The sequence below is a fragment of the Podarcis pityusensis genome, assembly GCF_964106645.2.
Source record: "Podarcis pityusensis genome assembly, chromosome: 6".
Taxonomy (NCBI): domain Eukaryota; kingdom Metazoa; phylum Chordata; class Lepidosauria; order Squamata; family Lacertidae; genus Podarcis; species Podarcis pityusensis.
Window position 1 is genome coordinate 27731610 of NC_138030.1, and position 25980 is coordinate 27757589.

The window sequence follows — 25980 nt, forward strand, 5'->3', positions numbered from 1 at the left end:
AACAAAGAAATTTTAGACACATAGTGGGATTACTTATAATCTTTTTTCTTTTCTCTAACCTTTTGCAGTCTTTGCCAAATCCTGGTTGCTGCTTTGCATATCTAAAGGATCTGTCCCTTTCACTTCTTGCATCTTCGACCAGACATTTGTTCACCCACATCTTATATTACAGCAGTTCCATCATGCTACTATTGCTCCAGACTTGCTTTGTGGTCTCTAGAAACAAATGCGACATGCACTGACTTCTTGTCTTTTGCTACACCAGGTTCTGGTCCTTAGAGCTAAGGCTGTTCAGTTCCCAACCCCCACATTCTCATGTTCTGCACACTTACCTGTTATCAGTTTTCTTTCTTTCCTTTTCTTACTTTCTATGTGTCTGGTCAAATTTCCCCTATGATGTAGGTTGTCCACCTGTGCCCTACGGGCAGAGTAGGCACCAGACTATGGGCCTTTCCTTTTAGGGGCCCCATGACAATGGATCAAAATAAAATTGATTTGATCTTGAGAGAAAATTACAAAAACATATTGGAGATAATGTGTGAGCCCCCCACCCCCCGATTTTGAGTGCCTAGGGGCCTCCACAGGGTTTAATCCAGCACTGTAAATGGTTTGTGACCTGGATACTTTTAAAGTCTCCTCCTGAACAAATCCTGAATATTTTTATTTGTTGTATCCTTAAAATGAGCATCTAGTTAAGTAAATTAGCCTGAAGTTTAATGTACTTGTCTGGCACTGTAACATGTGTTACAATGGAGGTCTAAGATTTGGCAAGTGTCAACAATGGTAGACCAAACATTGTGCATGTCAAAACTTGAGACAAATATCACTGAATATCAACACTTAATATACATTAATGTACTCCAAAAAATTGGGCAAAACAACTATTTTCAGACTTAGCAGGGATTCACATGTTAAAGTCAACATGCATTAGATTTTGGCTATTAGTTTAATTAATTAAAAATTACTTTAAACCTTTTTAATTATTTAAAATGCAACCCCCATACATAGACACATAGAATCATAGAATTAGAGAGTTGGATGGGACTCTGAGAGTCATTTAGTACACGCCATTCGACATCCAATTTGAAATCATCCTTAACCCTGCTGAGCTTTGAAAATGTGCTAGCAGTTTTACTGTTGCACCACTGGAGAAGTGTGATCAAGCAGTCCTGACTAACAGTGCTGGGTGCCTCAGTTATATTACTGGGTCATTCCATATCAAGTGATCAAATTTTTAATGATTTTTTTTTACTTCATGTCATCCAGTTTTCTTAAAATATTGTGCACTTATTGAACAAAACTAAGTTTAAATCCAACATTTTATTTTTTTATCTCCTCCCATTTTTGAGTTATGAGGGTGATGTCATGTGCTGTTGTTCATTTGAGGTTGCATTTGCCCAATTTTAAGACCTGGTGAGGAATAGATTATTATTATTATGTCTTGATATGTAAAACCACAGAATTCAAAGAGGGTGTATTTTCTTTTCCTGTGACTGTATATCTGAGTTTCTAACACTGACAAGAATAGTGTTACAGTTTCAATGCCCATTACTGTTTTCTCAGTCTAATGAAACAATGTTTCATATTTACAAAGCAGAAAAGTAAAAATAAATAAATCAGATGCCATTATAACATTACTGTATTGCCACTTTTAGCTGAACCTCAAGACAGTATTCTCACCTACATCTACCTGTTTTGGCAGGTAACACAGCTATATAGACAGGTTTTTAAGGATCTGCCAGTTCTAGATAACTATAAGCATGAAAGCATTCTATGTTGGTCCCGGCCCATGGTGTGAAGGCACAGGTTGTAGCAGTTTTGTGGAAGCTATGCAGATCTAGATCTGGTAAGCATTTGGAAGGGAGTCTGTCTAGAAATTCTATGCATGTTGCTTAGAGTTACATCATTTGTGTTCCTTATGTCTTGATAGCTACATGCCAGGTGCAGGGAACATTTGACTCTCCATATGTTGCTGAATGAAACTCACACCACCCCTGGTTAATTGGCCATGTTTTCTAAGGCTGATGGGAGTTGAAGTTCAGCAATATCTGGAGGACCAGATATATACTGTCTCTGAATGCCCGTTAGAGTTAGGGAGTGATAGTAGGCGAAAGCTTCTCTGTTTGTTTCCTGTTTGTAGTTTCCAACTTAACATGTATGGGACATATTGGATTGTTTTACTATCATGGAAGAAAGAGTCTTAGGGCATAGTTGGGAATTCATAAAGAGACAGAATGGTTAGAGGTCATTCTCTGTCACAGAGATCCAAAGTACCCTAATAGGTTGTGTGTGTGTGTGTGTAAGAGAGAGAGAGAGAGAGAGAGAGAGAGAGAGACTGTTTATGTTAGCTTGGAGTTCTTTTGAAATGAAATCATATTGGACCCCCTTAGCAGATTGACACTGTCAAAATAAATGGTGGAGGTTGCTTGAACCTATGAGGTGCTATGTTTCTCAGCGTAGGATCTCATAGGACCAGACACAATGGTTCTGACAGTGGCCCAAGTCCATCTGTAGTGGCTTTGAGCTGGGCACAATGCCACTCTGACCACACCACCACTTTAATACGGGATGCAAGAAGTTCTATATGTTTGTCAGGCCTTTCTAATAAAGGAAAGTTGGTAAGCTGAACTAGGCTTTCCTGATAATAAATATAAGAGGAGGAGAATAATGTTTCTTGGAGAAGGGGTAGAGTTAGACATCTGTTGTGGACCATTTGGATTGAACTGTACACCTATGAGAAAACTTGGGCACCCCTTTTATTTTATTTTTGTAGTTGGCAGAAGTATTATAGTCTGATATGCTTATGGCACTAATGACCTTATATAAAGTTATGTCAAGCTGCTTGTTTGTTTGTCTGGCCTTATATGGATCCAAAAAAGGGCAACCATATTAGATACCTTATTTTACACTTCACGTGTAATTTGGACATTTTATTCAGTTCCTGGACAAATAGCTTGTAAAGGGTGGGTGCCATAGCTCAGCAATACATAGGATTCATTGCATGCGTAATATTCCAGATTCGGCCCCTTGCATCTCAGATAGCCGGACTTGGAGAGCTGCTGCCTGTCAAAGGGTTAGACTGATCAAGTAGTCTGACTGTGCAAGTTACTTTCATAAGCAACATTATACATGTGTGTGTTTTTCTTCTTAGGGTTAAACTCAAAGTGTGCTGAGACACAATCATCTAAAATGCTTGTTAGGTTGAGATTAATGAATGCCGTTTTAAACAACATATAATGAAGAGCCTCTGAAAGTTCATCTTGGTAAGTAAAAAGGGAATAGAGATATTTTGGTTTCATGTATTGCTAATCATATGTACTTTTCTTTATGCCTTACTTTATGTTCCATAGTTTTGGTGACCCTGTTGGTCTAGCTGTTGGAGTTGGAAATTTTATTATAAGAGGGGTTGAAGTACCCCATCACAAATTCAGTGACATTCTCTTTAGTATGGAGAAAGTCTAGAGTCTGCTGGTTGGTATGGCCAGTGAGCATACAGTGGTGCCTCGCAAGACGAAATTAATTCGTTCCGCGAGTTTTGTCGTCTTGCAATTTTTTTTGTCTTGCGAAGCACGGTGTCGGGAAAGTTTTGGAAAAGCTTCAAAAATCACCAAAGTCTTTAAAAACCTCAAAAAAGGCTACCACACCGCGTTCTATGAGTTGCTCCTCGAAGTCAAGTCGCAACTGTATTAACGGTGTTAAGAAAAAGGAAACAAACTGTATTAACGGTGTTAAGAAAAAGGAAACAAACAAACGTTTCCGTCTGGCGAAGCAAGCCCATAGCGAAAATCGTCTTGCGAAGCAACTCAAAAAACAAAAAACCCTTTCGTCTAGCGAGTTTTTTGTCTTGCGAGGCATTCCTTTTGCGAGGTACCACTGTATTAGTTGTGGTAAAGCTTACAGTCATGCCCTTGTTACTTCTTGAACATGTGAGAGGGTTTGTTTGAAAATTCCTATAGCTATATGCCAAACTGACAGGTGTATTTTAGGCAAGTACTTTTTAGAAACTTTATAGGTAAAGCCACTAGAAGAGAATTTGGAGTGTGGAAATTATGGGTAGGGAAATCTTGCTCCTCTACTGCTTCTCCACTCTAAAACTAAAATGGTTTTACTTTGTTTAAACAAATTATATATATTGGAGTTTAATGAGTAGATAGCACATGAACATAGGGTGGGATTCAAAAAAGTTGTTGAGGTTTTTTGGGAGGGCAAGGTTGTTGAGCTATTTCTGAAGAAAATCAGAAAAAAAAACTCTGCCAATTTCCGCCCGGACACTGCAATATTCCAGAAATGTCAACCCTAGGTTTTGCAGACATCTTGTCTGTGCAAGCATTGCCAGATGGAACAATCCCCCCTCTTCTCCCCTGTGCATTGTTCTGGGGGCTCACCCGCTCTAGCCAAGCTTGGGGGCATGTGACAGAGAGGAGAGGGGGAAAGCCCCATTGTGCAAGCAGGCGTGATGGATTCAAATCAAAGTTTCACAGGTCTAAATTCAATGCTTTCCACAATTCTCTTGTTTGTTCACCAGTAGCTAGAGTGTGATAGCATACAACAAACAGCTGAAAGAAGATGTGGTTTGCTAATGTATTTTATTTTTTAAGAAACAGAGGCTTGTGGAGAGTTAATTATTTTTCCCTTCTTCTTGAAAAAAATCTTTTAGGTTTATTGTTATCTAGGAAGGGCAACAGGACCTCATCCAGAATCTAATCCAGATTGGCACCATGTTGTATGATTTTGTGGATAACATGATCGTCATTCAACTTAAGATAATTGTGGAGATATGACTAACAGGTATCCAACCTCTTAGAAAAACAAGTATTAGAATGTTAGCAAGCCATTGATGTCTGCAGTGTGAGCTTTTGCTATGCAGATATAGCAGAGAATAATGCAGATCACCTATGTACAAATAAAATTATTCACTAATGAAATGGTTTTAGTATTTCAGAAATTAGCAAATGCCAGTTGCAGATTGTCAAATGTTCAGAATTTAATAGATATGCAGCCTAATCCAGTCATATTAATCTGCAAATAAGTCTCATTTAGCTAAGTATAACCTACTGCCATGTATGTTTGTATAGGATAAAACCTTATAAAATAATTATAATATTTAAGAAAGAAACATTAAGCATATATGCCCTATTGAACTCATTGGCACTAACTTGTGAATAGTCATGCATAGGCTCATGTTCTAAGTGAGCTATAAAGTCATCAGCATAAAGGAGAAAAAACTCAACCTTAATGTTGTGTGTTCAGTATGTGTGAGTGGCCTCAGATATTTAAAATTCCTATGCTGCATAAATACATGTATACCAATTTCATATATAATTTGCCAAGTCTTATCTCGGTATGGGTGGAGAGACTACTATCAGAAAATTATTTTGGTTAGCTTTATTTATTTATTTATTTAATAGATTTATAGAACCCCTTCTGTAAACTTCTGCCTCTGCAAACTCTCCCTTGATTAGGGAAATAAAACATGACATGCTGACTTCCTCAGCGCAGATCAAACAAACAAACATTTATTTATTTTTTAACATTCTAAAATTATTTGTTACTAGATTTCTTAATAACTAAGTTAACATTAACCAATACAGATGTAAGTATGTTAGCCCTATGGTTAATCGCTAAACGGAAAAATGCTTCTACCATATATGCAAATTTAATGGAGACTTTCCTGTATAAATGAAGAACTTTTTAAAAATCACTCCTCGCATTTTACACTCTACCTACCAGATATAGGGTTGTATCCAACTAAATCAGTGAATGGATATCCTTTTTTAAAAAAGATGGTTTTACTTTTTATCGTTGATAAAAAATATTTGAAGGATTATGTTGACTTTTGGTGAAACACTTAGGAACTAATATAATGATGTCCATGCTTGATTTGGTTCAGAGCAAAAGAAAACCCACCCCTTAATTAATTTTAACTGGATACATCTGCAGATTTGTCACAGCTGAAGTTTTCAGAGGATTGGACTCCCACTGTCTGCAAAAGCAGACCAGCAACCTGAATTCTCCTATGGCTCAATTTTTCTGGGTCAGCTTAAATTGTCATGCAGCTTCTGATACAGAATCTCCAGGTAAGCTATTTTTTTATTAGCAATATTTATTAATACGTGATAAATGAAAACATTAGTTTTACTTTATATCTGCTAAGGCCTTTCTAGATAGGTGCCTTCTCTGGGGAGGAAAACCTGTTCCTTTAGTACTATATTAGTAAATGCACAGCGTCTGAAGAAAGTAGAAAAGCTTTGGTATGTATGTCAGCGATGTCATGGGTACCATCCAGTAGATGCTCATGTCACTGCTTTCCCTAATAGTTGTTCTTTTGTATAATAATTGTACAGTGGTTGCTCAGTATTCTATAGCTGTATAGTAGTTGTTTTTATTGTGGTGAAGGTAGAGGTTTCTCAGCAATTGCATTTGGCAGCCCCATTGCTGGGGAGCAGTGATTCATAGCAGCTGTAGGAGCACCAGACAATCTGCTAGTGACTACTGGCTAAAGCTGTGTCAGAGCTGTGGAACTCCCTGCCTATTGACATTAGGCAAGCACCTTTGCTGTACTCTTTTTGGTGCCTATTTAAAACATTTCTGTTTAGACAAGCCTATCCTTACATGTAGAAGTTATGTGTATTTTATCTTTCTTTTTTTTAGGAAGTTTGATTTTAATTAAACCGTTGAAAGATTTTATATACTCAGTTGTAACTGTTTTTAATGGATATTTTTTAATGTTTTACTTCATATTTTTGTAAACCACTCAGAGGAGTTGTTTGTTTTTGTTTTTACAATCAAGCAGTATATAAATGCCAAATACACGTCATTTATTTATTTATATATTTATTTAGTTCATTTGTTAGTTATTGCATTTTCATTTTACCTTAATCTCCAAGGAGCTCAAGGTAGCATACATGATTCTCTCCTTCCTCTTTTAATCCCCACAACAGCCCTGTGACGTAGGGTAGGCTGAGAGGCAGTGAGTGGCCCAAGATCACCCAGTGAACTTTATGACTGAGTGGTGATTGAACCCTGGTCTTCCAGGTACTAGACCCAAACTACACTCTTAACTGGATAAATAGATCACTTTATCATGCATTCCATAATTATTTTCTAAAATAAAAATGGGGAGTGACTTTGCTAAAAGAACCCTTGTGGTTTCATTCTGATGGGGCTTTTTTTTAAAGAATTTTAGAATTATTAAAAATACAGTGGTGCCCCGCAAGACGAATGCCTCGCAAGACGGAAAACCCGCTAGACGAAAGGGTTTTCCGTTTTGGAGGTGCTTCGCAAAACGAATTTCCTATGGGCTTGCTTCGCAAGACGAAAATGTCTTGCGAGTTCCTGCGGGTTTTTTTTCCTCCCCCCCCCTTTTTCCCAAGCCGCTAAGCCACTTATCAGCTGATCCGCTAAGCCGCTTAACAGCTGATCCGTTAAGCCACTAAGCCGCTTATCATCTGATCCGCTAAGCCCGCTAAGCCACTAATAGCGCTAATCCGCTAAACCGCTAATGGGCTTGCTTCGCAAGACGAAAAAACCGCAAGACGAAGAGACTCGTGGAACGGATTCTTTTCGTCTTGCGAGGTACCACTGTAAGAAGACAAATCCTGTGTCAGTTCCCCCCACAGTATGCTTTCCCACCACCATTAAAAATTGCTAAATAATTTCCTTTCCTGGGGGGCAGAGTGATGAAATGGGTTTTGAGAAAGTCATTGGGACTCTCTCACAGACTCCTTTGGGAGAGTTTTGAGGTGGTGATTTTGATTATTATTATTTTAGGGTGTGGGGGTTCATTTCAGCCTCAGTTTTTATGTAAGCAGCTTATGAACATAATACATTTTGAGATCTAAACAAGGTAAGAACAAAATAGAAATACTATTAACAATAAGCTCTGCTTGTATAGATGTAAAATTGTGCATGTATTTATAAACAATATATTTTAAATATATAAATAATATATTTCAAACTTATTTTCTTTTATAGGTTTGTCTTAATACCTGATTAGCTTCCACTGCAGCAAATTACATAGTCATGGTTTGGGGTGATATGCGTAAATTAAAAGATAACCACACTTCATTGTATTCTTCAACCATGGAAGACCTGGATGTGGATCTTGACTCTGGACTAGAGGAAGATGACATTAAACATGAGAGCCCTTATGAAGATTCCACAATCTTTGTAGCTTTTAAAGGCAATCTTGATGATGATGACTTCAAACAGAAATTGGACATCATTTTGAACAATGTTCCTGGCCTTTTACACCTGGGTATTTCACTCTTTTGTATTTTTTTAGTGAAAGATTGCTTAATTAACTTTCAAATATTAGATTTAGACATGTAAAATTGCAATTCATTTATTTAAAGTTAAATTGCTCTAGAATATTGCAGACTTTTTACTAGTTATTTTTAGCGAAAAAAATATATATCCCACTCTTCTTCCTGAAGTTACAGTGTACATTTGAATTGCTAGTTGAAATGTCTTGTGTGAAGTAGCTCAGAGTTACTATTACATATTGATATCAGTTATTGTACTTGAGTAACCATGTACGTTCTCTGTAGTAGGTCAACAAGTTTGTCTTCTTTTTTTCTCCTTTTAACAAGAATCTGAAAAGTTAAAACTGAAGAAGGTGGAACCCTGGAACAGTGTACGTGTTACTTTCAATATTCCTCGTGAAGCAGCTGAGCGACTACGATTGCTGGCTCAGAACAACAACCAACAACTTAGAGACTTGGGAATCCTCTCAGTTCAAATTGAAGGTAGCTGAAAATACTTTTGCACTTGTTTCTGAACTGTATAAGTATACTTAAGAAACACAGTGTTTGAAAAATAAATATTTCCATTAGCTTTTTGAGTACTAAATAATAGTATACCTCACTGGCATCCTGATATTCTGCCTCAGGGATAGAATACATGTTACACTTTTGTATCTGTACCCTTCATGTGTGTACCCTTCTCCCAGCTGTTTCAGTTAGCAGCACATGGCTCATGAACTCTGGCCATCAAATAGGCAGCTTCCGTGCCCCTGCTCCATGTCATCTGTGGTTGCTAGAGAGTGTGGGTAAAACCTGCTATATAAGAACCAGAATTCGTCTGATAAATGATGTTAAATGATGGCAGCCTATGACTTTTTACATACTGCTTCTCATTTTCACATGCACTTGAAAATGCCAGTCTGCTGGCAGATCCAAATTATTATTGCTTACATTTTGGATATTTTCCCACTGCTTCATTGATAAGAATGATAAGATGAAGCTGTACTTGACTAACAGCTGCTTTGCTTTGGTAATATAAGAATATTTCTGCTTTTTAGCTGTCTTATTCTTGGCTGCAAGGAAAGAAAATCCTTGCACAGAAGAAATACATGCATGGATTGTTTTCTCCATTTAAAATGAATAGGAAAACTCAACATACATATCATAGCATCTACACCCACAAAAATTGCTGGATTGGAGCAACTAGAAGAAACAACCTTATTTGTTTGTTTTTAATTTATTAAATTTTTATCCAACACTTCTTCCCAAAGGAGCCGAGGGTGGCAGATGAACTCTCAATATTAAGCTTTCAAGTGACTTTTTAAGGAAAGCCAAGAAGTGTGCAAGCTCTATTCCCTCTTATTTGTTTGTTTTAAATGCATGTTGTTGATCTGAATCCAATTTTTTCAATTTTTTCAATTTCATGGTTCTGCATGGGACAATGTGGGACAATGACAATAAAGGCATCGTATATCGTATATACCACTTTTCAACAGCCCTTTTTAAATGCTACTTTGTAGTTTCCTGCCCTGCCATATTGAAGCAATATTTATGCTCTGTTAATGATTGCTTTCAGGTGAAGGTGCCATCAATTTGTCATTGGCTCAAAACCGAGGCCAAGATGTGAGGATTAATGGGCCTATTGGACAAAACAACTCAGTACGAATGGAGACAGGCTTTCCCATACCAGGAAACCAAGGCAAGTTCAGTTTTTTAAAAGTTAGTGATACGTTACTTTGTGAAATATGCAACTGTTCTTTCATACAACTCCAAAGACTTTTCACTTCTTGATTTTTCACGTTTGTGGAATGTTTGGGGTTTTTCTTGGGAACATTTATAGGCTGCTAACAATTTATTGCCATGTGCAAATTTTCTTACTATAACTAAGTATAGAAGAATGGTTTTTAAAGCCTGTTTTAATGTTTTATCCTCTTAATACAGGCTTCATCAACCTTGGCCCTCCAGATGTTTTGAGACTACAATTCCCATCATCCCTGACCACTGGTCCTGCTAGTTAGAGATCATGAGAGTTGTAGGCCAAAAACATTTGGAAGGCCAAGGTTGAGGAAGCCACCTCTAAGATTCTACATGGCAGATTTTCCAAAGTTCCCTTCAAGGATAGATGCTGTTCTTATAACCATTCAGAGATAATACATAATTTAACTTCTAGTGAGGAAGTTTTGTAATCAGTGTTTAGAAGCCTGTGTAAGTGTCTTTTTGAGGGTCCTGATTTTTATTTAAAAACAGGAATGTTTTTAAATAGGGAAAGAGAATGTCCCTTTGCTTGAGAAGAAATCTGTTTGCACAATGTTGGATTTCACCCATTGGATTCAGTTAAAAAAGTAAATAATTTGGTTTGGTTTTGCCGCTGATAATAGTGATAATGACAAACACAAAAAGAAAGCTAAATAATATGTAAAATTCAATGGAAAAATTAAAAGTAGAGTCAGGAAGACAAAGCAGATAATATAGACAAAGAAACACTTGTTAGGAGATTTTTTTTATGATACTAATTTAACAAGCCATGAAGAGAAATTGAAGAAGACAAAGGGTCAGTAACCGTGGATTTGTTGCTGTTTTTGGTTTGGTTCTTAAATTGCTTATTGGTGTTCTGGAACAAGGTTGGCCATGCTCCCTTTTTAGAGAATAATGAAGGCCATACATATCTTAACATATGTATTTGATACTCTTATTTGTAATGTGTTCCTATTTGTATGATCTAGCATTCATATTTTATTTTTTTATCATTACATTTCTATTGCGCCCTTCCAAGGAGTTCAGTGTGGCATACATTGTTCCCCCACCCCCATATTATTCTCAGAACAACCCTTTGAGAAAGTGATTGGCACAAGGTTACCTATCAAGCTACATGGCAGCATAGGGATTTGAACACTGGTCTCCCAGCTTCTGTTCCAAGCCTCTGGCCCCTACAACACACTAGATATCTACAATGTGGTTTCCTTTAGCAATTCATTCTCCTTTATCGATCCACATTGGAGTGGCTTTTGCCACAGAGACAACAGTTTTGTTAGAATTTCTGCTTTCTTGCATATATATTCAAAACTCGAATATACCACAAATAAATATACCACACAAAAACTTCAAAATTTCAGTGCAGGATTTGAAGCTTTTCTCATTCTGTGCAATGCTGTACTTTGCAATTTGACAATTTGCTTCTTTGCACAATGAAAAATATGGTTATGTTTCTAGGGTTAATAAGAATAAACAATCCTGCAACTGTGATGATGCAGCAAAGTGGGAATGTATCATCATCTATGATGACGAGTGCAGCTAACACAGAGTTGCAACCTAGAACACCTTGTCCAACATCTCAGTCAGGTAATCAGCTTAGATCTTACTTGGATAAATATATCTGGAGAAATGTGAATTTGTGTTTTATTTCCCCTGGCTTCTGCTTATTAATCTGGAAACGCATTCTATAATATTTACCCAAGCTCTTAACTAGCTCTTTGCATGGAATGAGCTGCACTTTTTAAATATTCAAATATTATTGCAGATTTCATGTTGTTGTTGCCTAGTCCCCATTTCACAAAAATATGTGAAGTGTGGTAAAAAATTATTGAGAAATATCCTGAGCTGCATGTGTGCGCACGTGTGTGTGTGTGTGTGTGCTTGCTTGTGAGGGACAGAAAGAGAATGCTTGTTTCTCTGAATATTACTAGACTAACTACAGACAATATTTCTTTTTCTTCTCCATTTCTTTTTATAGATTCAGTGGATCCACTTTTGTCAGGGCTAGCCATCCAACAGCAAAATCATCCATCTGGATCTGTAGTGCCTCAACTCCATTCAGTACAGCCAGTTTCTGTTAATAGGCAAATAAACCCAGCCAACTTTCAGCAGATGCAACCACAGCAACAATTGCAGCCACGCCCTCCTCAACAGCACCAGCAACCACAACAGGGTATTCGTCCTTCGTTCACAACCCCAACTCAGGTTCCAGTTTCTCCTGGTTGGAACCAGGTGCCTTCTGGAATAGTTCAGCCTCCTCCGTCGCAAGGCGCAATGGGCACATTTACAGTTAACCAGGGCTGGAAAAAGGGCCCTTTGCCTGGACAAATGCAGCAGCAACTCCAAGTCAGACCATCTTTGGCAACGGTACAAACACCCTCCCATCCTCCACCCCCATACCCTTTTGGAAGCCAACAAGCTTCTCAGGCACACACAAACTTTCCTCAGATGAACAACTCTGGCCAATTTACTGCTCCTCAGATGAAGAATCTTCAGGGAGGGCCTTCACGGGTCCCTACACCACTACAACAACCCCACCTGACCAACAAATCTCCTGCCTCCTCTCCCTCCTCTTTTCAGCAAGGATCTCCCGCATCCTCCCCAACAGTTAACCAAGCACAGCAGCAGATGGGACCAAGGCCTCCCCAGAATAATACTCTCCCCCAGGGGTTCCAACAGCCTATTAATTCTCCTAGCCGTAATCCTATGGTACAGCAGGGGAATGTACCTCCAAACTTCATGGTAATGCAACAGCAAAACCAGGGTCCACAGGGCTTACATCCCGGGCTAGGAGGTAAGTAATCATTTTATTGCAAAATATTTGTTCCTAGACTTTATAGCAAATTAGTTAGTTACCTATGAACACTGAATTAATATGCAACACCATGTGAATTTCCTGTTGATATATTAAAGAATTGAACTGCTGAATAATTTTTGTCATTGTTTTTCCTGGACAGGTTGCACATGTTTATATGTTTTGTATGTTGCCTTGCTATTACTATAAAAGCATAAGAGTTGGAAGAAATATCACCTTGCCCAAACCAGTGCTTTGAGACAGAATACTGTAAATCTCTATTGCTTTCCTAACAGGCCATGTTTTGCTTGAAATCTTCCAAGGGAGGAGATACCACAGCATTCTAAAGCCGATTGTACAGTTGCTGAAATAATTTCATAAATGGGAACTTTCCCTGACAGTTTGATTTTAAATCTCTTGTAATGTAAATCCATTGCTCATGTATCCTTAATTAATAATTAGTAATAAACAATTACTCAGTAGAAGAGTTTGATTATCATTTCTGGGTTAATAAGCTGAGATATGTAGCGTTTTGGCTGTGTATGCAGCCGCTTTACTCCTCCCTTCATACTGAGAGCAAACAAACCAGGAAATTTTTTGTTAACTAGTTTTCTGTTTCAAATGAACAAGCCAGGATATTTAGCCCTGGGCTTAATTTTGACACAATATCTTAGCTTGTTCTAAAGTTGTTAACCATAATTTCCCAATTTGGACAAAATGGAAAAATAGTCTGTTGAAGTCTTTCTGGTTTATTTTCTTGCTCATGCCTAAGGGTGCACGTGTAGTTAAAAAGCTTGTTATTAAGCAGTGATATGATTGTTCAAACATGGTTATTCTTTCTGATAGTGAAAAACATTATTATCATTTCTAATCTTTTTTTTCTAGGTTGGGCAAACAAGCCTCTCATTACTTGACATAGTCATTGAGTCCATAGTCAGTTTATTTATATATCACAATTTTCACAGATTTGTGCTTAGAGTGGTTTGCCGAAAATCAGTCGGAATGCAATAATACAATAATTACAATATATAACTAAAATTACAATATTCCTATTGTGTTTCAACAGTTAATTTATTAAAATTTATCAAATTAAATTAAATTAGCACAAAGTTTACTAACAGACTAAATAATATTCCATAGAATCTCTAAAGCTAATACAGTCATACCTCATGTTGCGTCCGCTTCAGGTTACGTCTTTTCAAGTTGCGTCCCGTGGCAACCCGGAAGTACCAGAATGGTTACTTCCAAGTTTCGCCACTCACGCATGCGCAGAAGCGCTAAATCGCACACTTCTGGATACAAACGCTTCGAGTTGCGGATGTGCCTCCGGGACAGATTATGTCCACAAGTCGCGGTTCCACTGTAATAGTAGTAACTATTAACACCCTTATCCAAAAAAGCCTTTGCATACATAGAGTCAAAAGACAAGACCACCCCACTCCATTTCTTCTGGCTGCTGCTCACTTATTAAGGCTGCTGGAGCTGGAGGGTGGAACATAGCCCTCCCCCCATTTTTCCTGCTTTATTATCCTCTTAACTGTATCATGATAAGAATATATTAATCAATGTTAATATACAATGCAATTAATAAACAAAGTTATTTTTCTGTCCAGGAATGCCCAAGCGTCTCCCACCTGGCTTTCCTGCAGGACAGGCAAATCAGAACTTCATGCAAAGTCAGGTGCCTTCTACAGCACCAGGGACACCTGCAAATAGTGGAACACCCCAATTGCAAACAAGTCAGAGTGTGCAGCACACAGGTCTGGTAGCTGAATTTTAATAGATTATTGGTCTGCTTTTCTTATTTATGGAAGCTCACTCTAAATGACAATACAGTGTTGTATCCAACGGTGGTTTAGGAGTAGCTGAACTGCTGCTCCTAGTACAAGGTGACACACTCAGTTTTTGCCAATCCCCCATACTAATTATAGCACTTTATGCCATATCCAATCTTGAGTGGCCCCTAACCTTCAAGGGATTTTTTTGGGGCGTGGTAGTGGGGAACATAGGAGGGATTGGTGAAAATCTGGTGCCTTACCTTGTGCAAGCACAAAGCCATCATTAGAGACAATCCACATTACTTGGCAAATGATGTATTTTCAATAGTAGTAATTTTTATATGTGTAGAAACGTGACTGCTGTGTTAAATGACACAGAACTGTCAACATCAAAAGTTAGGTTTATCTGAAAGGATAGTGCAATGAATTTAGTGCCATTTTGAAAAAATGCCTTCTTCTGTTTGCTGTTGTGGAGACAGTAAACAGCTGTCTTAGGTAAAGTAGGTGCAATAGAGGCCTTGGGTTTAGAGAGAGAAACACTGGGAAGACCAATTAGAACCTTTCACCCTTTTGTAAAAAATATTTTGTTCATAGACAATGCCCTGGAAACATTATAAAACCCTATTTGCCTTTCAGTAAAAGATTCTAAATATGACTCTGTTGAATAATATATTATGCTGTTAACTTCTATTTGCTTTGCCCCCCGTTCTAGTCCACCACTGATCTGTTACCTCTTTCTTTTGCATGTTCTGATCATGTATGATTGGCAGAAATGCTGTTAGAGAATAATTCTTAGGATTTCCAACATTCACAAATACTTTCAGACCATGTTTCAAATATTGGAATTTTGATAGTACAGTATTGTAAATGTTAAACACAGAGAAAATTTTCTGGACTAGTTTATTAATTTACATGCTCTTATGCCAATTCAGTTTACAATTGTCTAACCTGAACTATTAAAATTTTTAAGGTGGTCAAGGAAATGGTCCTCCTCAGAATCAGATGCAAGTTCAACATGGCCCATCAAATATGATGCAGACCAACTTAATGGGTCTTCATGGAAATATGAACAACCAGCAGACAGGTACCAGTGGAGTTCCACAAGTTAATATGGGCAACATGCAGGGACAGCCTCCACAAGGACCACAATCTCAGCTAATGGGGATGCACCAACAAATAGTGTCCTCCCAAGGACAGATGGTGAACATTCAGCCTCAGGGATCTCTAAATCCTCAAAACCAGATGATACTTTCTCGAGCTCAGCTCATGCCACAGGGCCAGATGATGGTAGCATCTCAGAACCAAAATCTTGGTCCATCACAACAAAGGATGACACCACCCAAGCAGATGATTCCCCAGCAAGGCCAACAGATGATGGCTGCACATAATCAGATGATGGGACCGCAAGGCCAGGTGTTGCTGCAGCAAAATTCAATGATGGAGCAGATGATGACCAATCAGATGCAAGGAAATAAGCAGCCGTTCGGTGCTCAAAGCCAGTCCAATGTTATGACGGGGCCAGCTCAAATAATGAGAGGACCAACCCCCAATATGCAGGGAAACATGGTGCAATTCACAGGACAGATGATGGCCCAGCAAGGCCCTGTGAACAGCAATCCTTCTCAGGTTATGGGGATTCAAGGACAAGTTCTGAGACCCACAGGAACTAACCCTCACATGTCTCAGCAACTGGGTGATACCACCACTACTACAAACAGTGATGTGAACTTGACACAAATGCTACCTGATGTTTCTATGCAACAAGGAAACATGGTGCCTCCTCACTTGCAAGGGATGCAGGGAAACAACAATACACCAGGGAGCCATTTTGCTGGGCATGGGATGCCCTTTAGTACTCCTTTTAGTGGAGCTCAAAATGGGAATCAGATTTCCTGTGGACAAAACCCAGGTTTTCCTGTCAACAAGGATGTCACAATAACAAGCCCTTTGTTGGTAAACTTGCTGCAAAGTGATATATCTGCAGGACATTTTGGTGTGAACAGCAAACCGAACAATCAAAATGCCAATAAACCCAAGAAGAAGAAACCTCCAAGGAAGAAGAAAAATAATCAGCAAGTAGAACAAATTAAGTAGGTTTAACATTTTTGTTTCCTACACAACTGAACCAAGTTTGTTTCTATTTCAGTTGAACATAAGGTTTGCATTTGCTAGCAGTTCTTTTAAGTAAATACTTTTAATTCACAAAGCAATGCCAGTTTTGCAATTTACACCTCCATCCCATGCAGAAATAAAGAGAAGACAATTAAAGAAGTAACTTTACCAACAATTCATTCTGTGTTTGTGTTAGTTGTTAAGTTAGAACCCCAAGTGTTGTCACTCTTCAGGTGAAAACTCTTTTTTAAAAAATAGGGCTGATGTAGAAGTAACTCAGAAAAGCAGCACCAGAAAGAAACCTCAGTGACAGGTTTTTAGTTGAATTATAGGCACAATAAATGATTGAAGAGCACTTTCAGACATGCTACTACATAGTGTGCTTGTCACTGCTGAGGCTTTCAGTGCAGTCTACAGAATGATGAGAAATCAGGGCTGGCTATAGGAAGAGGAGTTTTTTGTATGGGGCTGTGCCTATGGACATTGCTGCCAAAATGCCCCAGATACAATTGGATCACAGCCAGCTAGTACTCTCTCTTAACTTTGCTCCCACTCCTCTTTCCTTAAGTGCACATACCAGCTCTCCTTTCCCCGTCACTTACCATGGTGTTTCACACCATTTTTGCAGGCCAGAAAATATGCTTGTATTGATAAATAGTATACTATTTCCTTGTCTATTTGACCTGGAAAAAAATTGCCAGACCAGGCCACTTGAAAGCCACACTGGTAATGGGAAGGAGGCCTTGAGCCTTGCCTACCACTTGATGACACTTGCTGGATCATTGATGGGACAAATGACTGTTGTCCTGTTACTACATTAGGTAGAACTATATAAAAACAAAGTGTCTAGACTGTAACACAAATAATAAAACCTCATTTTCACAATTGGTTACATAACACTAACATGTTCATGAGTGGATTTGTTCAGTGGAGACAGTATTCCAGTATTAGAGTAATTCCTACAACAAAATGCTCATTCCATACAATGTGTTGAATTGTATGGTAGCTGTCCCAGAAATATTCTACTTACAGTAGGCCATAGGGCATTTAAGTGGGTCTCAGGATTGTGCTACCTGCCTCTGCACAAAGGAGTGAATTTGTGAGTCAGGATTTTCACAAATTTCCTAATTTCAACAGCATTTTTCCTCCTAAAAGGAGCAGGAGAAAGTGGGGATCAAGTTTATGTCTGTATCTGTGGATGCCCTGGTCACATGATTTCCTGCGTGCAGTGTTTAGTAGGCCACAGTTCCATAGTTCACTTTTCTACCTTATTACGTGTAATGAAAAATGTTGTGATAGAAAGTATCAGTCATTAAAAATTGAGAACATACATTTAGATTTTCAGAATATAATAATAGATTGCAGTGTATGGCTTTTCATTATAACACATTAATAGGAAAAGACACAATTATAAGAAAAGATACTATTTTCTGAATTCTGTTGTTGTTATGACTTGGGGGAAAAAGCAAGGTTGCCTGTTTTTATAAATGGGTGATGGTCACATGGCTTTTTCATGGGTGGCAGAGAAATGCACAGCATCAATCTTTAAATGTATCTTTTAAGTCCACAAGGCCACATGGACCTCTGAGATTTTGACCATAGTCAAACAGTCAAGCCTTCCCCAACTTTGTACTCTACAACTGTTTTGGACTACAGCTGCCATTAGTCCAAGCCGGCATAGTCTGTAAGCCAAAACAGTCGAAAGGAACTTGGTTGGGGTAGGCTAGCTTAGTCTGTTGCAGTACAGGCAATGAATACAGCCGTTCATGTGATCAAAGCACTGTTGTCTGCTGTCTGACTTTTAAGTTGACTGTGGCTTTTACAAACTTCTGTCGCCTTCAGACTCCTTCAAAAACACCCTAACACTCAGCAACTTCCAGTGTTTGAAGTGCTTTGTGTATTGCTAAACCTTGGCGCACTTGTAAGATACGCTAGTATTATTGCTCTTACTGTGCAAACTGTGGAGCAAACAATGAGAAATTAGGTACTTGACCAAGACGGGTCCCCAGCTATGTGATGTCAGTACAACCTAAACTTCCAAATAGATTACAAATATTTTTCAAGTTAGCCTCTAGTGTAGTGTTTAGTTGGGGGTAAAGAAAGGGAATAAGCTGAAGAACATGAGGGGAGAGCTGTCTTTGTTGTGCAAAGAGCTTGATTTTGTAAAGTTTCCTTATGCAACTAATGATGTTCCTGACATTTATTCTCTGTAGCTTTTGAAAAGAGAGTCTAAAGTCAGTGATGTGTTAAACTTAGTGGCTTGTATTGTATTGTATTGTATTGTATAGTATGGTTTAGATAGTAGTAGGCCTTTCTAAACCTTATAGCACTGGAAGGAATCATTGCTTTCTCAAGAATGACATCACAAGAACAATATAAGTTGCACTTCTTACATAGCTGTGTTAAGATATCACTCAGAGACCTCTGTATGCATTTCCCATATCCCCTATCAGTCCCTTCTGCTTAATCACAGAATGCAAACTTGCAGCTCATGTTCCTTGACTGAATAGGAGCACAGCAGAAGAAGATACTTAAGGCAGGGGTGAGGAACCTTCAGTCCACAGGCCAATCTCAGTATTTTATGGGTATCACTGCACTCAAGAAAAACCCCAGTCACAGATGAGCTGCAAAAGCAGGTTTTTTAGTCACTAAAGATATGAAAGGTATGCATAGGCCTCCTATTTCATGTAGCAGTCTAGCGTAGGTGAGTGCCAATGTGAAAGCACTGGATCAAGCTTATAGTAAACAATACGAAAATTGTGTAGTTTTAATATCCTGTTGCTAATTGCTAATACGCTGTGCTAATGAAATTAGCGTAGCATATATGTAACAGTCGTGTAAGTTCTTTCTCTCTGGGTGGAAATACAAAAGTAGCTTATCAAGCTTTTTCACTCCTTTAGGAAACTTGTTTGAAGCAGAACATAGCAAAACAGTTATCTGGAGGGAATTGATTAGCAGTTTGTAGATTCTGAGACAAAAGGAAAATCTGGTACAAGTAATTGAGATTATTAAAATAACTTGATAAAGAGCAATAATCTGTGGCAGGCATCAGAGATATTATGTTGTTGGAGGTAAAGAAGTACAGTTGATGGAGTAAGAAACTTCCAGAGTGATTTCTCCTTTCAGTTGAGACTTCTGTGCAGTTCATTTATTGATTAATATGCATTAAACCAAGAAACCCATCCCCTTATAACTGATTGTTAACATTCTGGGTCTCCTGATTCTGCTTTCTTATTTCACTGGTACACTGGAATTTTTGATATATCATGAGAGCATTAGAACATATATTTGTGGGTGTTAACAGCTGTAGTGCTTTGCGCCTCTCTCTGCAAACTGGTAATGGCAACAGTAGATGACATTGCTTGCTAAAGCTTATTGGATAGGTTTGCTTTTGTAGATGCACAAATGTTTCCCTGAAATAAGCAAGTTTGACAACATTTGAACATTTATCTCAGAGGTTGTATGCTGCCCTTTCAACATAAGCATAATCAGAATGAGAAAACAGTCAGAGGTGTCTTTTCCGAGTTTTTAAGATAAGCATGTTTGTTTGTTTATTAAATATATATCCTGTTCTTCCCCTAAAAGGAGCCTTCATGTATTCTGGATTGGAGAGGGTAGCACAGTGACTATTAGTGGCAAAAAAATATAGCTGTTTGGGGAAAGAAATTTCTCCCACCACCACTGTACCTGCTTCAGATGAAATACTATAAAATAAATAAATATAACACTCACACTTGAAGCGAAGTAAAACATTACTGAAAAAAATAAGCAAGCAAGTTGCTCCACATTCTATTACCACACATTTATATAGGCACACACAGCCTCTACTTCCAGCCATGCAGCTTACACCTACTCTCCTAATGGGTTTCAGTCCAGAATTGGTTCTACTGCTTCTGGGAACAATGGCTGAGAGGGAGACAACAGAGAATCGGAGAGTGACCCCAACAAGATCTGAGCAACGAAAGAAGAGGTCATAAACTTGAATAAAGTTAAATTTTCACACTTTGTTCTGAATTTAATTTGATCCCCTCCCCCCCCAAAAAACCCTGGAATTCATTGGCAATGATTTTGGTGGTGGCAGAAAAAAAGATTGTGTGGATACAGGTGAAAGCTAGAGCATTTGTATAAAGCTGTTGACAATTTCCAGTTCCTAATACTTTCCACACTTAAATATACCTGAACAGAAGATAGCACATTCACTGGAGTTCTTACCATACACAGAATTGAGATTAAATTAGTTTTAAAGTTAAAAAACCTATTTTGAAGCATATGATCCCTTTTTTGATTTTATTTGTTTAATGTTTCCTAAGAAGTCAATAGTGTGTTTTAGATTGTGGAGGAAAACTACCAGAACAAAACTTTTCCATTTGGTCAGAAACCTGGCTGCGATTTCTACTACGGGAAACATGGTGCAGATATATACATAGGTAAATGTAAAGTGAAAGTGCCCTATCCCCACCCCGCTGGCCAACTTTCTGTTTGGTGAGTATGGCAGAAGTGAAAAAAAATATTACTAGAGGAAAACGAAAGAGTAAGAGAGAGAATATCTCAACCAGTATGTTTCAGTGTATGATGACAGTTGATATAGGATGGTGTGCATGTGAAGAAACTAATTTTACTAGCAAATACAGCACACCCACTTCTAATTCTGCACCCTTCTCCCTTTTCAGCCTGCTTAGGATTTCTTCAGCAAAAAAAATGTTAGCCGAAGAGTTTTATGGAGGCACTAACTTTTTACTAACTCTTCCTCCCTCCTGACTTCGGAAGAGAAAATTATGGACATACCCTGTCTTCTAGACCTTTTCTATCCCTGTCCTTTTGGCAATCCATAGAATCAAAGGACTTTCTGCCACTTTTTTTTTTAAAGCAACCTCAAACCCAGCGAGGTTAAGTTTCAGTAAGATCACATGCCTATGTACTGATTAGGCATGTCTTCTTTCGTTTTTTAAGCAAATCCTAAGCCATGACCAAAAATGTCCGATGCATAGCCCACTAATAATGAAAGGAGAATGCATTTACCGGTATGTATTACTGAGTAAAACAATGAATGGAGATGGTAAGAGATAGAAAAGTAGAGCAGGTTTGATGTCCAGTTTTAACCACAAATAAGTTGAAAACACTTAACTGGAATTTTGCAAGTGTGTGATTTTAGGACTCTGACAGAGTATAGAAATCCATGGGTAAAAAACCTAGTGTTCATTAAAGATATAGGGTTATAGCCATTCATGAAACAGACTTCCATGTGTTCAACAGAACTTCCCCTTGCTTTCCTGCAGCCCCTTGTACACCCTCAAAATCTGATTCAATGGGTTAGGGGACCATGTGGAGCAGATTTAGGATGTGCATGTGGGGAGAGGAAGGAGAAGTCCCATTGTGTGAGCAAAAAAATTTCTTGAGCATTGTTAGACACAACCCATAAGGATTAGGGCAGATTAAATGTGAAAAAGCAAGGAACATTGTCCAGCACAGTAGCCTTAAAGATATGGGGTGATACTCAACTATTTTTTTCATTCAGAGTTGACTCATTGAAACTAAACCATGACTAAATTAGGTGTATTAATGTCAAACTCTGCATAAACGAGAGTGAATGCCAGCCCCAGTGTGATGCAAAGTTCCAAAGAGTACTGAGACTCAGTTTTCAGAGGGCACATGTTTGACAGCCATGTGGAATTTGGACAGGTGAGCACTGCAGTTAATGTTAGGGCAGGGAATTTGGGGAAGGCAAAACAAAATATCCATTGGGTGACATCTAACATCACTCACATGACAGCATGTCTGCTTCCCCATGGCTCTGCATTCCCATGTGTTCTGGAAGGTCTCTCAATCCTCAAATAAATATTGGGGGAGCGTGGTGCCAAGTGCGAGAGGCAGGAGAGCAAAAAAGTCCTGTTGCACAAGTGCTGAGAGATTGGCACCCATTGCTTGCTTTTAAATCTAACAACACCTTAAAGCATCTCATGTTTGTATTGTGCTTTGTTTGCTTCTGGAAATGATACGTGAATAAGCATTTTAAAAAACTAATAGATTGCAGCAGGAGTTTTCGCAAGTGAGAGTATTACTTCATCAGAGGCATGATGAAGAAACACTTGCTCCCAACAGCTTATAAAATATTGTGATGATGCAATATAAGAGCCTCTCTTTTGGTGTAGTAAGGCTGTTTATAATCTCTGCTACAGCAGACTAATATGGTTAGTCTCCTGGAACCTTCCTTTGAGACAAATACTTTATTTTGTTCAGGTTTAAACTTGGAAGATACTATATCCAATAAATTCATGTAGAACTGGCAGAACATTTCTGTTACATTTATTAATGCATGGATAGCCTACATGGTACTCATTTTGGACTGCAACAATTGGCTAAGGCTAATAGGTGTTTTAGCCCACAACATCTAGTGGTCACTGCATTTGCTAGCCCTGGATTATCCCATGTTTCAGAATTGTCTACTGAGCATTCATTCTGATTTGTTTGCAGGGAGCAGGGTCGACCCACCCATGAGATGAGGTGAAGCAGTTGCCTCAGGCAGCAGTTCTGACCTCCAAGGAGCGTGCCACTGCAGTGTGCCACCACCTATTCCTCTCCAGCCTCCTTTTACTCCCCCACTGCATTCAGCGTAGGGGGTGGCAGAGGAGGAGGAAGAGCCAGGTGGCATATTCAGTTTTGCCTCAAGGAGCAAAACATCCTGGGCCAGCCCAGGTAGGGAGGTTAGATACTGTTATGTCAAGCAAATCTTATCGCGCAATTCCCAGTGCATTTTCCCATCACTTTCCTTATTGCAAAAAGTTCAGTTTTGGGGGTGAGAAAGCAGGTTTGTTGTGCAAGAACAACATATCCACTTTAATTGTGCAACCTAAATTTCCTAGTCAGTATGTGATTGAAAATAGTGGCACTCTGGAAGAATCCGTGGTGGATATGGAAATGGGGCAGATTTCTGTGCAATTGTGTTTGTATGTCACAGAGTGTCTGATAACTCTCTTCATTCTCAGTGGGGTTCAGCTGGTTTTCCTTTTGAAACCACTTCCTCTTGGTCCCTCCACATGCCTTGGGGTAGTCATTTATGTGGAATTTTGGGGCTAGTATCAAGTAGGGATTTCAGTGCTAATCTCTACCACTGATTTCCAAGGTTGCAGGAGTATAAAAGACATAGAGTATATGCCACTCTTAGTAATTGTGTTTACCCTAGAAATGCTCAGCATTTTTCTTGCTATAACAAATTTCCTGGTTTTTCCCCCACTTTTTTTGTATTTTGCATAAAATTGTCCATAGAGATAAGACTTCTCAATTGTAACTTCCCTGGGTAACTTCTTTATCCAATTTCCTAGTTCTAAAGCAGAGCTACAAAGGATGTAGAAAGTTGGGGATACATGAGCTAGCTCTCTTAATAGACGCGCTAAAAGTGAAATTTACAGAAAGCTTGTAACGTGTAACATTGACATGCGAGTCAACATCCCTGTTGCCACATCAAAGGGCTTGTGATCAGTTTGCGGAGAGGCAGGGCTCAACAGCAGCTGTTTTATTTGCAGAGAAATAGGCAGTGATTAGAGTGAACAGGAAATTTGGTGGTGAGAGGTGGGGAATTCTCAGGCCTCACCCTTCCCCTGGATCAAAGGCTATATCAGTGGTTCTGTCTCACTGGCTTTTAAAGTCTAATTGGGAAAAACTAATCATGGCCTATGCAGGCCATATCACACTGGGTCGGAAACTGTATTGCTGTAGCGTACAAGGTAGGAGATGGCTGGCTTACAGTGATTCTGTTGTGTGTATTGTTACTTCACTCCCAAATCTAAAAATAACAGCTTCATATGTGGCGAATGGCCTTCAAAGGGAAGATCCACAGCTCAGTGGATAGAGCTTGTGTTTTTTCAAGGTGCCAGGTCTATTATCTTTATCTGACATCTCTTAAAAGCAGCTTTCTCTAACCTTGAGTCCCCATATGTTTAACTAAATGCCTGTCAAATCCAGTCAGCGTTGCCAAGGGGCAGAGACGATTGGAATGGTAGTCCCAACATCATCTAGGGACCCAAGGATTGCTTAAAGCTATCTTAAATGCTCATGGGTTGCAGAACTGGAAAACACCAAACATTTCTGCCTGAAACTGGACAGCTGCTGGCTTCATAGGCAATATTAGCCGAGATGGACCATTTTCTGATTCAAGACTGACTAAACTTGGTGATTCTAGTCCAGAGTCTGCTTCAGTCATATTTGATAACCAAATATTTTTATCATTGTCATTTGTCTCATGATGGAAGGTTCTTAAAGATAACCAGCTTTCAGTAATTCTAATTTGAAGTGGTATCAGCCTCCCTGCTTCACCTGAGCGACTATGGCTGCAATCCTAAACACATTTACCAGGGGATAAGCACCATTGAACATGTTGGAAGTTGCTTCTGAATAAACTTGAGCAGGCTTTTGCCATATTCTGCATTACATTTTTTGTGCTTTGGCCTGAAAATGGGAGACACAGTTGAGGCTTGAGGGGAATCCTGAGCAAAGGTTGCTACAAGGTAGATAAAGAGTCCTTTTTGCTTCTTACCTGATATAAGTATTTTGAGATCTAGGGCTGAAAAATAACTCTGCCTTAAACTAAGGAACAAAATATGCAGTGACCTTGGTTGTTAATACTACTTGTGTCCGGAGGTGGTTGTATGTTACACCAGCAACATATTTAGGGCGCTGCAGGTGACTCCTCTACACAGGGCACTGAGGCGAGGCGGCACTTGAGTTCCCACTATGTGTAGTGCACTTGAGAACATGCACAGAATGGAAGGAAAGAGTGGGGAAGGCACCAAATAAATATTCAGCCAAAGTCCGCCCCTGGTTACACACAGCTGGCTATAATATCAAAAGTATGGTATAAGAGAAATGCCATGAATGTGCTATACTTGCCCCATTGTATAATGTAATGAATTTCAGCTTGCTTTCTTTTCTTTAAAAAAGAACTCAAACTGCATTAGTCATACACATTTCTGTCTTTAGTGCTTCAGAACCACGCCCGGCAGGCCTTGAAGAGTCAGATCAGCCACCATTACCAGGAGAGCAAGGTATAAATTTGGATAACACTGGACATAAGCTTTCGGACTTCACAAACAGGCCACCAGGTGATGAACATGTTTTCATTATTTTTAATGTACTCTTTATATACAATATTATCATTTACTGTGCTTCACTCATTGCTTATTATGACTGAACCTAAATTTGGTATTCCTACTACTTGTAGGTACACTGACAGGGACTGCATCACGTGTTAGTTAATTGGGTCCATGTAGCATACCTTCACCCACTTCAAACTTATTTTATTGTTTTT

General features: G+C 38.8%; 1 protein-coding gene across 6 annotated transcripts in view; it reads left to right on the top strand.

Annotated features, from left to right (window-relative positions):
• Positions 1-25980, top strand: part of NCOA6 (nuclear receptor coactivator 6) — a 38427-nt gene that overhangs the window by 4838 nt on the left and 7609 nt on the right. For 2 of the 6 annotated variants that reach the window (XM_081009172.1, XM_081009171.1), the window contains exons 2-13: positions 1703-1846; positions 3152-3263; positions 4658-4788; positions 5941-6077; positions 7975-8257; positions 8592-8747; positions 9820-9942; positions 11454-11582; positions 11974-12789; positions 14403-14549; positions 15538-16657; positions 25653-25774. In XM_081009172.1, coding sequence (XP_080865298.1) covers positions 8023-8257; positions 8592-8747; positions 9820-9942; positions 11454-11582; positions 11974-12789; positions 14403-14549; positions 15538-16657; positions 25653-25774 — 2848 coding nt within the window. In that variant the 5' untranslated portion in view covers positions 1703-1846; positions 3152-3263; positions 4658-4788; positions 5941-6077; positions 7975-8022. Of the gene's footprint in view, positions 1-1702; positions 1847-3151; positions 3264-4657; positions 4789-5890; positions 6078-7974; positions 8258-8591; positions 8748-9819; positions 9943-11453; positions 11583-11973; positions 12790-14402; positions 14550-15537; positions 16658-25652; positions 25775-25980 lie in introns of those variants that run through there. The other 4 variants (XM_081009170.1, XM_081009173.1, XM_081009175.1 and 1 more) reach the window with 3 other exon arrangements.